This window comes from Macrobrachium nipponense, chromosome 3, assembly GCF_015104395.2.
Source record: "Macrobrachium nipponense isolate FS-2020 chromosome 3, ASM1510439v2, whole genome shotgun sequence".
Classification (NCBI taxonomy): Eukaryota; Metazoa; Arthropoda; class Malacostraca; order Decapoda; family Palaemonidae; genus Macrobrachium; species Macrobrachium nipponense.
In genome coordinates this window covers 74851193-74868692 of record NC_087202.1, presented here as the reverse complement: position 1 = coordinate 74868692, position 17500 = coordinate 74851193, and the positions used below count along the sequence as shown (strand labels likewise).

At 36.3% G+C, this 17500-nt stretch overlaps 1 protein-coding gene across 1 annotated transcript in view; it reads left to right on the top strand.

Annotated features, from left to right (window-relative positions):
• Positions 1 to 17500, top strand: part of LOC135221821 (GTPase-activating Rap/Ran-GAP domain-like protein 3) — a 967251-nt gene that overhangs the window by 822546 nt on the left and 127205 nt on the right. Inside the window, 1 exon segment of the mRNA XM_064259719.1 lies at positions 3891 to 4043. Coding sequence (XP_064115789.1) covers positions 3891 to 4043 — 153 coding nt within the window.

Here is a 17500-nt window from a genome sequence, read left to right as displayed (position 1 = left end):
TCTCTCTCTATGGCCTGACAGCTGAGTGGTAGCTTGTCTACCTCTTCTACCTCATAACTAGACTCTCGTATCTGTCGACGAAGGACGAATGGTGTCTTTCTCCAAATGTGAATGTGCCTCTGTCAATCTAAGCAGTAAATTATGTACTAGGTGTTAGTCGACCGACGGGGGCTACAGCCAAAGGGAAGAGGGAATGTAAATAAGATATAAAACTCTCCAGACGTTATTGTTCGTTGCTCCGTCAAAATATATTCCATCAAGACTGGAGGGCCTCGACTAGGTAATCCTCTGCTCTCCGGGCTGAAATTATTCATAAGTCTTTATTTTTTTTTCCTCTCCCGCTTTCTCTTCCACTATTCTATTATAACAGTGACTTGTATGATTGTTTTCTTTATCCTTTGTTCGGCTTTGATTCATCCTCTCTATTTGGTGTTCTTTAATTCTTGATTCAGTACTCTTGTCAAACCAATCCTCTTATTCTCTCTCTTTCTCTCTCATTTTTTTTTTTTCTGTTTGTTGTTGTTGCAGCCTTCTGTATTGTTTCTCACGTATATTTGGTTGCATTTTATTTACCGATTATTCAGCCACGCACTTTAGATCATTGATGTAAAGTCAAATATAAAAAACATGTTAGTCTATCAATGGGTAAAATCATTACTTCTAAGTTTCGTAAAAGTTAAGGAAAGCGTACGAACTTCATAAAATTCACGGTTAGCCGAGTGTGCAGGCATCGTACAGCAAATAAGGAAATGGCAGAGAGACGTCGTGCCCCAAGACTGGAAATTAGAGATAACTTAGGGTAGTGGTGAGAAGGAAAGAAAGACCAGTCACTTCGGGAAGTGAAGGTTGGGATGTAGTGTTTGGGAGAACTTGGATTAGAGAGAGATTTATTCAGGATGAAAAGTGCCAGAGAGAGAAAAGAAGACGGGGAAAAAACTCTCAGACACCGAACCCCGTGAAAGGATAAAAATGACGTAAAAAAAAAAAGTCGTTGAATGATGACGGCATTTGAGAGCGCCTAGGATGTGTTTTCTGAGTAATTTAATCTGCCTCTTTTTATTTTAGAGAGAGAATTGTCTGCTCTTTAAACAGAGACGTTCCTTGCGTACATCTGTCTTGCAGTGATTGAGATTGATTCGGGTGGGCCACCTCCCTCTGGGTTACTTCCCCTTCCCCGTGAAAATGCAATGATATGCTCTCATTGTTGAAAGCACCGCCTACTCTGCCGCCATCTTTGAAAGTGCCACTCTGGACTGTTTTACGGCTCCTAGTCCTAGAGGTATTTCCTCCTCCTCCTCCTCCTCCTCCTCCTCCTCCTCCCCTTCCTCCTCCTCCTCCTCCTCCTCCTGGCCACCCTCAGTCCCCCTCCACCTCGTTGACTACCCTCCCTCAGCCAACTTTTTCCTTGTTCGGAATCTTTCTTTGACCTCCCAAGGATCTCAACTTTCTAATTACCCCCATTTTGTGAACTAGTCTCTCGCGAAATTAAAAGCAAATTCCCTTAATGATATAATGGAAGAAGAAGCGGAATCAATACCTTTGATCTCGCATAAATTAGAAATGTTTCTCTCTCTCTCTCTCTCTCTCTCTCTCTCTCTCTCTCTCTCACACACACACACACACACAGGTTATTTGTATTTTTATAATCTTGTTTAGAGTTACGAAAAACCTTGATTTATAATATATTATATATATATATATATATATATATATATATATATATATATATATCTCAAGTATAAAAGGCCCATTAAAACACTCTGGTTCAAAAATAAGGCCTATATTTCGGTGGACTGACTCCCACCCTTATCAAGTACTGAATCACTACTTGGTAAGGGTGGGAGGAAGCCCACCGAAATATAATCCTTAGCTTTAAACCAGAGTGTTTTAATGGGCCCTTTATACTTGAGACTTATCCTGTTTTAACAGAATATATATATATATAATATATATATATATATATATATATATATATATATATATATTATATATATATATTACCACAAGGTTCAATGAAACAGGATATAAACCCTCACTGGTTAGGCTTTTATTTTTAAGACATTTTTAAGAGGGCTAATATATTGGTAGAAATTTACACTATACAGGATAGAATGCCAGTGAAAAGTTTACAGACGATTGAAAAATATTTGCACCTGAGAGCAAAAATATTTGGGTACAGATGTTGGTGCTCCATAACAAAATTTTTATGCATGTGGATTCATGCTTATGCTGTTAAACTGAGGTTGATTAATCTTTCCGGTACGTTTTATATACTTCTGAAATATATTTTTTTTCCTTGTGCTTCATTTTGTCCCTGTACATGTAAGTAAATTCATCATGCGTTCTAGTGAGTTCAAGCGCCTTGTATGTAATTTATAGTTTACCAGAAATATATGAATGTATTTAAAGAAAATTCACGATAAGCCGTTGCATATTTTGTAAGTCATAGAAAACAAATTTTGTTTATTATTGGAAAACTTGAATTAGTTTACTAAAGATATATGAATTTATTGAAAGAAAATCCACGTGAAGCCGTTGCATATTTAGTAAAAGTCCTAGAAAACAGATTTTGTTAACTACTAACAAAGTTGAATTAAATCCACGCCTGAACAACATTAGACAGATTACACAAGAGGCCACAGGAATAGCAGAAAGCAAAATTAGTCCGCTTTTAAAATATGGACGCTGTAGTCAGTTACAAATACTGCATTTATTACCCATTATTGAAGCCGCCAACGCCCTCCTGGCTTCATTTTAGCTTCCATTCACGAGTATTTTTGTAATATGAGCTGCTCGATGCCAGAGACACCGGATCAAGGGCTCGTATGACACTACCTCAAGTTACAACTTGGCTTCCGCAGTGTTCTGCCCGTAAGGGGTTAATACCGTCAATGCACCTCATGCGGTGCATTGAAGGCATTACCTGAGGTTCTTTGCAGCGTCCCTTTTGCCCCTAGCTGCAACTACTTTCATTCCTTTTACTGTACTTCCTCTCATATCATCTTTCTTCCATCTTACTTTCCACCCTCTCCTAACTATTGATTCGTAGTACAAAAGCGAGGCTTTCCTTCTGTTGCACCTTTCAAACCTTTTCGCTGTCAATTTCCGATTCAGCGCTGAATGGCCTAAGTTGCCCCAATGCTTGGCATTATGCTTAAAATCTATAAAATCAAATCAAACCAAAGTCTTCTATAGACACTAAAGTGTCTTGCTAGCGACCCTTTTGACCATTATCTACGTTGCATTTTGCCATTTAAGTTGTCACATGTTTCCCTTTTGGTCGCCTCCTACTTAACCTGTAGAACTTCTCTAACTTCACTTTGCTCCAATTTAACCTCCCCTTTTCAGGTAAGAACAGATCCTTTGGGCGCGCTCTATGGATGTCGAGAAGTGTAACTCGGCGTTCTTGGTAAACTAATTTAGAATAATAACAGTTGCGGAGCCATCTATAAGTGAGAAGCGCCTTGGTGCTTAGTAATGGAACTTCGGAAGGGTTAAAAAAAAAAAAAAAAAAAAATTCTTGGCTTTATTGGTTGTAGCAGAGGCCTCATAGTTAGGTCGCCTTTGTCGAGGGGGCGAGTGTTAGTGTATCATTTTCAGTTATATTGGTGTGTAGTTTCTCTGTGATGTGTATATATATATATATATATATATATATATATATATATATATATATATATATATATATATATATATATACCAAATACTTATACCTCGCTTGTTTAATAGTCAAGAAAAGCCAATTAAGTTTATGAGATGACCGGACCGCCACATTTGTGCGTTTATAGACTAGGGTTAAGGTATGCATACATAATATAATCCACTAAACGATGCCATATTTGAAAAAAAATTATTTTTATGTGAAAGTTTCCTTGACCATGACCCTGCAGACATCTTTGCTCTGGTATCTTACCTGACCGACGAAGAAGCCTACCGACTCCAGATTTATTCGGAAGAAACGGTCCCGCTCTTTGGCCCCTCCCTGCCCTGTCCGCCGGTATTCTACAACCAAGAGGAATTCAGAGAGTTCTTGCTTGTCAAACGTGAGTATTCATTTACATTGTTGTTTCGCTTACTCGTGGAGTAAGCCTACAAACTACTTTGTTGTTGTTCTTCTTGCTGTTGTTGTTCTTGCTTGGGCGGTAGGAAAGGTCTTATGGAACAACCTATGAGGGTCTGAAAAAGGTATTTCGCGTTGAGTTCAAAATACAGGAATCTTATTTATGATTTGTTAAATACGTTGAACATGTATGAAAATAAATGTTCATTTTAAACTACAGAAAAATTATTTTTAATAAAATGTAGCGTCTATACTTCAATTTTTGTTGGTGAAACAAGGCGCTATTTGACGGTAGATTTTAGCACCTATTTAAATTATTTGGTGTGCTGAACTTAGAGGCTATGTTTCTGTTTAATTTTTTTATGTTTCCACTTATAACTGAGACTATGTGAACGAGTTTAATTTTCTTGTTGTTAGTATGAGTAGTACTGAGTACGAGTATTAACTACAACTTGAGCGTGAGGGGAAAATCTTGCACGCGTCCCACTTAAGCTGAAGGTCGGATCATACCTTGTTATGTTTTTTGTTGGTATTTTGTAACTTATGAGGATTTCCAAGATTGTACTATACTCTGTTTTTTTTTTTCATCTGTCCATCCGCCTGTGGTGTTTTTGTATGGTAACACTGCATCCCGGGCTTTAGATAGTTACGCTATTTGTAAGTTTTAGATAAATAAAAGGATATCTGGGTGTACATTTCCAACTGAAAAGTGTTTTAATAATTTACTTTATGCGAATTGCACCGTTAATATTCGAAATATGATTTTATTATAATCGTTGAATGTAAGCTGAATGTATCTATCTAAAGCCCGGGACGCAGTGTTGCCATACAAAAACCCCACAGGCAGATGGACAGATGAAAAAAAACAGAGTATAGTCAGTTATGTGTATTTTGTTGTTATAATTTAAGTATTCATTTTTTTATTCTAATTTCATGCTGAAAGGTCTCCCAGTGTAAACTGTAATATCTGTAAAAACCAAATTTTTAAAACCGAACCTGTAATATGTCACAGGTGGCCATGGCCAATTTAGTCCGAAATTTCTTGTATTGATTTTAGACAAAAACATCCCTTGAAAACTTCAGTCTAAGCAAATGATAACTGTTCTCGATTTGTAAGGTCTTTCCATTCAGTTTATGGATCACCTGCGATTACATCTAGTAAATAGTTTTTATTTATTTATTTACTTATTTATTTTATTTATTTATTTTTTTGCAATTTGAATATTTTGAAGGAAAAAAATAATCGCTTAGATTAATGGACATTTCACTTTTAGTTGTGAGATAGGATTGCGTCGGACGTCGTGCTTGGTCATTCCAAGAATTCCGCATCGTTTTAAACTGGGAAATGAGGTTTTATTAAGTTGTTTCTATATAGGGGATATACCAAACCCCATATTGAATAACTTACTATAAGAATAGTCTAGTCTGTGTATTTATTTGATCACTAAAAAAAGAAAATAGAATACAAGTATGAAGAGCTATGACTACTGTACCAGAGAAGAGGAAATGTTGGCCCAATCTTGATAAGGAAATAACATGAAGGGCCACACAGCGATAGATAATCCTGCAAAAGGCAGTGTGTGATTAGTAGGAATGAGTAAGGAGAGTTGGGTGAGGATTAGTCTAGTGCGATTAAGGGTTCTAAGATGGCGCATTACAAGAATAAATCTTTCGCTCGTATGACGTTGGTTTTCTGGTCCAGTTAGACTTACCTTAACGCTTAGTATATTAAGGCCATGCTTGGAACGCTTCTGTGTGTTTTAAAAAACCATTCTGAGGTCCAGGTTGTTCGTGGGCTTTTGTAGGTTGTTGTAGAAACGATATTCCAGAATCGTTGTGTCATCAGAAAAATCTTTAAATTTTCGACACATTCTGTGACATTTTTGGGAGGAGGTCGTTATGTGAAAGAATCACCAGTTGCTTGACATTCACGATCCCGGGCTATTGTATAACGAAGACATCTCATCAGCATTTATGGTTTCAATGTCGCCTTCTTGAGTTCGAGTGGCTGCCATGAAAAAGGTGGTTTTTATTAATGGAATTGTGCTTTTCTTTGTAGTTTGCCGTTAACCCACTGAAAGTTTGTTTATATAAACTTTACTTTCTTTTTAATAGAAACAAGTAAAAAAAAGCCGTAGATTTAATGCGGGACATAGTGAATATAGAATGGTTTCTGTCCTATTGTGTTTCATATTTGTTGTCTCGTGATTAATCATGTTGTGTTTTGTATTTGTTGTTTCATGTGTAATCATGTTATTGTGTTTTATATTTACTAATATATATATATATATATATATATATATATATATATATATATATATATATATATATATATATAGTCCACTCCTTTCAAAGGTGAAAAAGGCGTATAAAACAAACATGTATGTGGTTTGTCAGCAAATGTTTCTTAACACATACAAACACACACACACACACGTATATATATATATATATATATATATATATATATATATATATATATATATATATATATATATATATATATATAATGTGTGTGTGTTTGTATGTTTTAAGAAACATTTGCTGACGTACCACATACATGTTTGCTTTATAGGCCTTTTTCACCTTAGAAAGGAGTGGACCATATATATATATATATATATATATATATATATATATATATATATATATATATATATATATATATATATATATATATATATATATATAATAATAAGAGATATAGGGAGAGAAGTATAAAAACAGGCGAGTGCGTCCCTCGACCCAGGTGGGGAATACCCGTCCAAGAGGCTGACTAACTAACTACCTAAGAAGTGTAAGCGATTTGCATAACGCTTTGAAGTCTTCCATTCACACTTTTTTTCCCTTATTTATTTTCCGGCTCGAATCCACTTAGTTCATTTGTGAATTAGCATAACTAACGCGATATTGTTGATTATGGTAATTCCCACTCCTGATAAGGTTAGAAAAAAAAGAGTAGGCCGTTCTCTTTGAAGTGTGGAGCAACTCGATGAATAGTCTGGTAGCGTAGATTTTTTTTTTAGTTTCTGATGTTTTTTGTTTTGTTCAGTGTCATATTCTTGACGCTACTTTATTCAGTTTTTGACTGGGGGTTTACTTTGATATTTATTTTTGTTTTATTCAATGTATTTTGGTAATATTAGAATAATTCTTACTTCTACTGGAACCTAATGCCACTTTTCTTAGGATAATGACAAGACTAGTTCCGCTATAGTGAAAATGAATTAAACATTGCACAAAAAAAATTTTCGTTGAATATAAGATAAAATGAAAATCATACCAAAACTAGTCTAAAACTAAAATAAAATTGAGCGAAGAATATGACAATGAACAAACGGAAAAAACCAGAACCTGCTCTATCAAGCATTTACTTTATATACGTAATATATACATTACATATACATACATTATATATATATATATATATATATATATATATATATATATATATATATATATATATATATCACATACGTATTGCATTCATTCCATGCCCAATCCCAACAAGCAATAGAAACAGAATAAGGCAAGATGCCTTCGGAAATCGTTCGAAGTCGCCAAAAATCGTTACCGAGTCGCAGGCTGTCATTGGCGGTCACTTGTTGGTCACGCCACTCGTTCGTTAGACGCACGCGAGGTCATTTGCGATCGCTGGCGGTCACAGACTCACGGAGGAGGAGCAGGAGGGGGAGGATGTTTCGATCCTGCGAAAAATATATAAATAAGTGAAAAGTAAATAATCCTGGGTACTGCTGGTTCAGTCGTGGTTAACTCATACGTTATAGTCAATTGCACCTTAATCGGTGGTGGTGGATCAATATGCGAGAGTTGATCGATGGTCTAACACGTTTCCCTAATTTACCAGAGGTCCTGGGTCGGCCACACATAGGTGTCTTGACGGTCACATGAGAATCGCTCGACTGTGTATGACTAGGCGTATGAAAGTGTGGTGTCAGTGAGACTTCTTAACGAAAAATTGCTAGACAAATCGTAAGTAGTCACCGGTGGGCGTGCGATAGTCTTATTAAAAGTCTTGGAAGATAGGGAGACCTATCGAAATATGTGACTACCACTCTCTCTCTCTCTCTCTCTCTCTCTCTCTCTCTCTCTCTCTCTCTCTCTCTCTAAAGAAAAAAATAAATAAATAAACATCGCTAAGTAGTCGCCAGTGGGCGTGCGATTGTCGTATTAAAAATCTTCGAAGATCAAATAAAGTCCTAATCGAAGGTATGTGACCCCTCACACTCTCTCTCATCTCTCTCTTCCTCTCATCTCTCTTCTCCGTCTCTCTCTCTCGTCTCTCTCTCTCTTCTCTCTCTCTCCTCGTCTCTCTCTCGCTCTCTCTCCTCCTCCCAAAAAAAATTACAGTCACCGCGACCGCCTGTTTTCTGCTACCCACTTCCGGTCGTAGATGAATCGGACGAAGCCTTTAATAAAGCAAATACTTTTTGTGTATGAAGACTTCTTAACATCCCTTTTTAATGTCCGAGCTCAGTTTTACCTCTAGGCCACGAGTCTGCAGTTTAGTTGCTGGTACATTGAAAAACTTACTATAAAGTAGATTCACATCAGCCGTGCATTTGATGTCTAGTCCAGTCCCTTACGACGCTCCTGATTGGCTGTTGATAAGCCAGTGACAGGGCTGGAAACTCTCAGTCTCTCGAGAGAGTTCACATAGGCAAGATGTATGTTCCATCTCATCTAAAACATACGTCTTTCAGGAAAGGTGGTACGTACATCCTGCCTATGTGAATCTCTCTCGAGACTGAGAATTTCCAGCCCTATCACTGGCTTATCAACAGCCAATCAGAGGCGTCGTATGGGACTAGCCTAGACTTCAAATGCACGGTTGATGTGAATCTACTATAGTATTTAACGGGTCTTGCATTATTAGAGTTAATGCGTTGATGTAATTCGGGACAAGAACGCTTGGTGGTTCGTTACATAGCGAAAAATAGAGACGACATGTTATTACTATTATTATATAATACTATTATTATATAATGAAGTGCTCTTGGACCCACTCAACATACCCTTTATTTTGCCCGCAGTCGAATAGATAGCCTACGTAATAAAAACCATAATAAATGAGCAAAGAAGAAATAAATGAAAATTATTTTAAATAGATCATACATGAATGAAATAAGTCCTGTATAAAACCACTTGATACGTAAATAAAATAAGCCCTATAAAATCCACATTTCAAAATGTGGATTTTACAGGTCTTATTTTCTTTATGTATTAGCTGTTTAAGATAATTTCGCTTTTAGGTAATTTTGCCTTAATTGTCCTTTGTTCGGGTATCATTTATTATGTGGGCAATCTGTTCGACTGTTAGCAAAATAAAGGGCCTCCTTAGCTGTTTCACTGAAGCATAATAATAATAATAATAATAATAATAATAATAATAATAATAAAATAATAATAATAATAATAATAAGTATTATTAAAAAGGGATTGCTGCATCAGCGCCATTAATTTTGTATAGTCTTCGCTATTTTCCTTATCAATAGAGAAGACTATACAAACTGATGCAGCTATCCTTTTTAAGAAGACTTGTTTAAAAGAAGGTCTATGTTCTCCCAAAATAATAATAATAATAATGATAATAATAACAACAAATATGCATTCGGGTAAATAACTCCACAGTAGTATGCCTGTCTGATTTTGTAAGGCCATCGAAAGCTTTCTGCTGTATATATTTTAAAAAAGAAACTGGCATACTACTGTGGATTTACTTTCCCATTTTATTGACTCGTGTTATCATGAGTTTTCTTTGAACATATGCAAGATTCTTTATCACTAGTTTAAAATTTGCGATGAGGCGAAGGAACTGATTCAAGCCTGCATAAGGATTGGTTCAGAGGCAGTGGTAATGGCCAGGTTGTGGGTAAATAGTTGTATGGCAGCTGTTTTTATATATGATTGATATATATGTTTATATATATTACACATATTCAGTAGTATATGCGTGCAAATGTCTGTTTATTTATGAGATAATAGTTATGCTCGCATGCCAAAATGTAAGATATTCAATGCTCTGTTAAGCATTGACATATATGAAAGCGACAGCTCTATGTAGGTTGCATATGTTTATTTCTTTACTCGGTCTGATACCTCCAGCGAGAAAAAAAAAAACTGGAAAAAAAAACGTTTCATCCGACTGCGAGATTTTACTTGAAAGAATTTATCTTCTAAAAGCTTCATAAATTTCCATCGAATTACCTTTTGCTTTGATAGGCAATGCAACGAATAAATTGACTGTTCGCAGACACAGAATGGGGTCCCGGCATTTGCAATTCTTTTGTGCAAGAGAGAGAGAGAGAGAGAGAGAGAGAGAGAGAGAGAGAGAGAGAGAGAAATTCTAACAGTATATTAAGAGAGAGACAAAATCTTGCCAAACATGTGAAGAGAGAAAGAGACTGTGCCAAAGAGAATCTATCCAAGTGGTGTACTGAGAGAGAGAGAGAGAGAGAGAGAGAGAGAGAGAGAGAGAGAGAGAGAGAGAGAGAGGGGGGGGGGGAGGGCGGGAAAAGTAAATGAAATTCTTGCAAAGGAAAACATGGATCTTTGAGCGCTCGTTCGGGTGTCCTTTGAGCCCGGTTGTATTTTATTTGTTAATTCAAATAGAGAGATATGTATTTTATTTATTTATTCATACGAAGCTGTCAGCGTGGATGTATGTTTATTTTTTTTTTAGTTTCCACGCCGATAAAGGAAAAGCTTCGGTCACGGCAATATCCCAGGAAATCGAATTCATACGGGAGGGACGACAGAATTTTACGCGAGTCCAATGTTTTTGCCCTTCGGTCTATTTCCCAATGCCAGCACGTGTTTTTCATTGGGGGTGTTGGTGGGGGGCGTCTCTATCGCTTGTTTCCAAGACGTTAATTGTTCCATCATTCGTCTTCCTACTGTTCGTCCTGAATTGGTGCATGATGAAGTACTTCTCGTACTGTCAGTTGTTTTTTTCTGTGGACTAACAATCTCAGTCCGGAATAAAATGCCTGCAAACCTGAAACAAACTTTAGAATCTTAAGTTGTGAACGTTAATGGGTCCCACTGATACCCGAACCTCCGAAAGTCTCTTAAGTAAGCGGTTCATTCATTGTCTCATTTGCATGCGATGGTCCTGATGTTGTTATAAAAAATGTGATCATCTCTCTCTGTCGGTGGTACAGCCACAAAGTGTGAAGTACGTTTTTCCCCGTCAGCATAATCTTCAGCAGTTATTGTTTTGATAGAAATCTCCTTAATCAGCTTGAATCCATTTTTCCCAAATCTTTCGGCCTTCTCAGGGAGCGTATCCCAAATCCGATTTGGCACGGGTCGCTGAGCTTTGCGCGACACAAATGCTCGTAACTGTTTTCATGCAGTTGCCAAGACTATTGAAACCAGAAAATGAATTAACGCCCGCGGTTTACTATGGTTATTTTTCATTGAAATTTCCACGTAATACTGTGGTGACCCGTCCGGGCGGCTTTGTTGAAAAGGACAGCTTAAAACGAGAGAAAGAAAAAAAGTGGAATATTAGAAGCAGTCTGGGTTTATAAACGTTAAGTAGAGAGAGAGAGAGAGAGAGAGAGAGAGAGAGAGAGAGAGAGAGAGAGAGAGAGAGAACACTGAAGTCTTGGCTGCAGACGGAGAGAGTTGTGAGGGGAACAGACTGACGCCTTCCCTAAAAAGAAACGAGGAAGAGAAATTCGGTTTCTGGTCCATCTCAAAATTTGATCCAGTGTTGCCAACTGTAGGGTAATTGCCCTACGCGTAGGGTAATTGTAACAATGTAGTTTTAGAACAGTATGCTTATTAGTATTCATGATATTACTTATAAACATAATCTAGATATTTCTTTATTACCATAGCCGCCGAATGTTGGGTCATTTTCAGTTGTGTAGGGTAATTTCTCGACTCCTGTAGAGTTAGAGGGGTTGGCATCACTGATTTGCTCAGTCTTTTCCTTGCTGCACATCCCACTTTCCTCCACTGAATTTCATGGAATATCCAGCAATAACCGGAACTCAAAAATAGACGCAGTCTGCGCAGCTTCTTCGTCCAGCGAATCATGCCTAGGACCACAATATCAATATCATTCGTCCCCTTCGTTTGTTAACTTCTAGATGTATCGTTGTATGAGCCGCCAGAAGAAGCCTTCCTCGTGAAAATTTATTTAGGGAGCTCTTCCGCGGTCAAGTCTCAACTTTGAATGGAGTCCCTCAACCATTCAGTGGCGCGTAAGACGATCGCGAGGCAGAATTTAGAATTTCGACTTGCGATCCATTATTTTTTTTTTCCTCGCCTGAAATACGAGCTATGGACGATCAGACTTTGACCTGCCAAAGTTGGATCGTATTTATTCTAGCCAGGTGTCCAACGTATACCAGGTACAGTAAATAATGAAAGGAGAAGAGAAGGAAGAAGAGGAAAAATTTTGCAATATGATGAATATATGTTTACAGTTATACCTTCCTTTTTTTCCTTTTTTTTTTTTTTAGAATTCAGCGAAGTTCCCAGCTGGCCATTCAAATCGTCCTTTTAGTTATGTTCTATATTTTGATCTACCATTGGATAAATCATTTGCGTAGTTTAAGAGGAGCCTAATACAGTGGAAGTTATCTTCCCAAGGTCCTACGCTACTCTTGATTTACTTCAAGATAATCGTCCGAGTGACTCAGTTATATTAACCTTGAGTCACTGAATACTGTGGCAAGGTGACTGGATACTTCTATGCCATCACGGACTCTTGCTCGTAGAGCAGCTGTCAGGTTTACCAATTAATGCATGGGATACTAATTATTTGCTGGGGAATTATTACATTTTGTAAATGAAAAGTCTGTACAGGGATTTTTGAGTTAACTGACGAAGTTTTTGGATAATCCTTAATTTATTCAGTTACATCATTGATGGTTTGTTTTGTTACGTACGAGCATTTCCATGAGTTTTGCTAATATTAAGCTAATCTCTCTCTCTCTCTCTCTCACTAGATTTTTGGACCACTTTTTCAGCAAACAAACATCTGAAAGACTGGCTGAATAATCAATATACTGTACAATATTTTCAGAATATCGCTTATCTTCCCAAGTTTGGATCAATTCCCTTTTCCTATCCTTTAGTGATTATTTCTTTTGTGATGTTATGACTCACTATTGCTATACAATTGAACGTAAAGCAAATACATTATATATATATATATATATATATATATATTATATATATATATATATATATATATATATATATATATATATATATATATATATATATATATATCAATCACGTGCATGTATATTGAGTTTATTTTCCAATACATTTATGTCATACTAAGTGTCCCTTTGTTTCCGTTACCATTTTATCTTGTTACCTTTTAGGCTGGGCTTGTACAGGGCTTTAGGTTCCCCATGCCAATGGCTAGTGCATGTAAAAACCTCCCTTTTATAGTGATTTTTCGTACGTTATGATATGCTAAGTGTAATGAATGTATACTTACTCTGTTTTTGAGTAACGTCAATGTGGGTCAATTACTTGCACGCTGACCAATCGAGAATTTTTATCCTGAAATCAATATATATTTTATTAAAGCATGAGTATCATCATATTGGTAATAATTTGGCGATGGTATGTCGTATACCGTTGCTTCGAGCACCATTCACTGAAGATAGATCGCTCTTGACGGCTTATTGGGAAGGCCGCTGTCTACCTCAATATCAAGTATAAAAGCCAGAGGTTTAAATCCTGGCCTGGGCAGATTGACTTGTATATAATTCCCTGTGGGTGTAGGTTTTACCCCAGGGAAAGTGAATTCCGTATTGACGAGTATTTTTATCTTAATATTTTGAGAGCATAATAATGTCATGTTTGAGTAAGTAAATATATATATATACACACACACACACACACACACACACACATATATATATATATATATATATATATATATATATATATATATATATATATATATATATATATATATATAAAGGTACAAGCCACGAGGGAAAATAAACAACGGAGTTTCCGCGAGATCTTTCGACGTTCAAACGTCCTTACTTATTCTCTGGTAAGTAAAGGACGTTTGAACGTCGAAAGATCTCGCGGAAACTCCGTTGTTTATTTTCCCTCGTGGCTTATACCTTTATTTATGGATTTATCACGTTCCTAACTTTCGTGGTTCAGTTATACACACACACACACACACACACACACACACACACACACACACACACATATATATATATATATATATATATATATATATATATATATATATATATATATATATATATATATATATATATATATATGAATGAATTTTATCACATCACTGTTATTCATATACAAGCATGAAACTACAAATGTCCTTTAATATCCAATTCGTTCTACCTCTGAAATAATGTATTTTCATATATGTTAACAGAAGGGGCATTTTTTTTAGTTGATAATACGTTCGTCGTCTCGTAGGATCGAACCAACGAATTGACAAGAACTCAGGACTGCAAACCACACGCCGTGTGGTTTAAGGCGACACTGCAGTTATGAGTTCTTGTCTATTCGTTGGTTCGATCCCACGAGATGACGAGTGTATTATTAACTGAAAAAAATCCCCTCCAGTTAACATTTATATATATATTACTTCCGAGGTAGAGCGAATTGGATATTACAGGATATTTGTAGTTTCATGTATGTATATATATATATAGATATATATATATATATATATATATTTTATATATATATATTTATATATATATGTGTATGTATGTATGTATGTATGTATGTATGTGTGTGTGTGCGTGTGTGTGTGCGTGTGTAATACTTTGCCCTATGAATCTCGATAATTTTGTGGGGGTGGTCGACGGGTATGCTGAGGACAGTGACGGAGGCTCTGGTGGGCTTTGTGAATTTAGCTTTCCAACTAAGATTAAATGTCTGGAAAACTTCTGCTGTCCACTCTCTCTCTCTCTCTCTCTCTCTCTCTCTCTCTCTCTCCATCACTCTCTCTGAACAGTGACATTTTTATTTTTGGTTCTTCTTTAGGAAAACTTGTGATGGTTGTTCATTAAACTCAATATTTGTACAAAATTTATTCCTTCAGAAATTTATTTTTCACAAGGATAAGAAGATTACTTACTCAGAAGACCTGGAAGACGGTTTTTTTTACAAATAAATTACAGTATTATTATTATTATTATTGAACAAAAGACCTCGTATTTTCTCTGACCTTTTCAGAATTTTTGTTGTGCTGAAATGAATCTTTATCAGATTGACTCTTGTCACTCCTGCTTTCTCGGCGTTTTCCAGCCGTGGAGTAATTTTGACTTTTTTTTTTTCACTTTTTCTCGCCGCCTGGTGTGTACAAAGTTTTCCTAATAAAGTTTAGTTCCTCGTGTAAACATAATGGAGGTCTTTTTCGCCTCTTTCTTTCTCTCTTTCCCACTCAGGGAAAGTTATCGTCGTCGGCTGTTTTCAGCGGTTTTCAGTTACGAGTTTCGAGCTGAATCTCTCTCTCTCTCTCTCTCTCTCTCTCTCTCTCTCTCTCTCTCTCTCTCTGACGTCGTTGTTTCCAGATCTTTATAATAAACATTTTGTTAACCTAAAACTGTCGTTTTCTAGCGTCTAAATGTCATTGACGTCATGGTTTCTGAGGCCGTCTTTGACGATGAAGTTTCTGAATCTCTCTTACTTCACAGATTCCAAAGCTCCCTGACCAAAATGTTGAAGTCTCACTGACTTCATACCTTTTGAGGTTCATCGACGTCGTAGGCTTTCAATTTTTATTTACAGTTTGACTGACGTCATGTTTGCGGCGTAGTTTCTAAATTTGATTGACGCTGGAGCCTTGTAAATCACGACGTCGAAATTTTCATATAACAAATACAAGGGTTACTTTAAATGTACATTACAGTTTTCAAGTCTTACGGAATTTCAAATGATCTTGAAGATTATTTAGCGTCTAATTCTCATTCTAGTAATATCGTTTAGGGTCATACGTATATTACCTTGACATTTTTTTTGCTCACTGAATGTCTAACATTAAATCTCATTAAGACCACATTCAGATTTTATTAAACGTTATAATTACTAAGCCTCACAACATTCTCTTCTTAGGAAATCCTATGATATAGCATTAAGTTTTTTTAACATGACAATTTCTATATCACTCGAAAATTATAGTGTTAAATTGTGTGTGTATATATATATATATATATATATATATATTATATATATATATATATATTAGATATATATATATATATATATATATATATAGTATATATCACTAGGATTAGTATTATATTTTTTTTTCTAAAAATATTATTATATCATTAATGGACTTTTTTGCGTGGGGATGGGCACATGCCCATGTGCCCCCCACCCCCCAACCACCCGGGGCCCGCTAGTGACTCAGACATCATGATGTTTAGATTTAATATGTACCGAAGTTTTAATTGACACCGCAATCCTAAATCTTGTAAACCTAACAACGTTTAAATCTCGCTGAAGTTGAAATGTTTATTTCATCTGCTTATTAATAGTTCAAGTCTCTCCAATTAAGGCGCATAAATCTAAGTAACTTTATGATATTTACTTCTCATTATTTATTTATATGTTCACTGCAGTCTTAGTATCTAACTTGTTAACATTATAGTCCATTGATTAATCTTGCTATTTTGACTTCATGATTTCACTGAATATTCTTAGAAAATATAGTCTCAAAAATTGCTTGTTATCATCACGCCTTAAATCTCTCTAAACACACAGTATTGAATCTTACTTGAATAATTTCCCTTAAATTTCATTACTACGGTATTATAGTAGATTCACATCACCCGTGCATCAGATGTCTAGCCCCGTCCCTTACGACGCTCCTGATTGGCTGTTGATAAGCCAATCACAGGGCTGGAAACTCTCAGTCTCTCGAGAGAGTTCACATGGGCAGGATGTATGTTTAACCTCTCATGAGGTTTACTTTTGAAAGACGTATTCCTCAGGAGAGCTGGAACATGCATCCTGCCTATGTGAACTCTCGAGAGAGACTGAGACTTTCTAGCTTTGTGATTGGCTTATCAACAGCCAATCAGGAGCGTCTTAAGGGACTGGCCTAGATATCAGATGCACGGCTTATGTGAATCTACTATAGTATTGAGTTCGAATCTTCATGTTCAGCTCCAAAACCTGTAAAAGTCTTAGTTCCCAAATTGGTCTAACGTACGAAGTGCCGTAAGTAGCAGCACAGTCTTTGGGAATTGTCTTCATAGGAGTTTAGAGAACGCTAAATACTCAACAGTTCTCTCTTGGTCTGTTTTTTGCTCTTTAATTATCCAAAAAGTTGAATTAGACATTAACTGTTTATTGTAGCTGAGGTCCTCGGGTCCCTCTTGCTGTTGTCTAGCATACCAAGCAAATTTAAGCCCATTTCGTACCAAGTTAATATTCGGC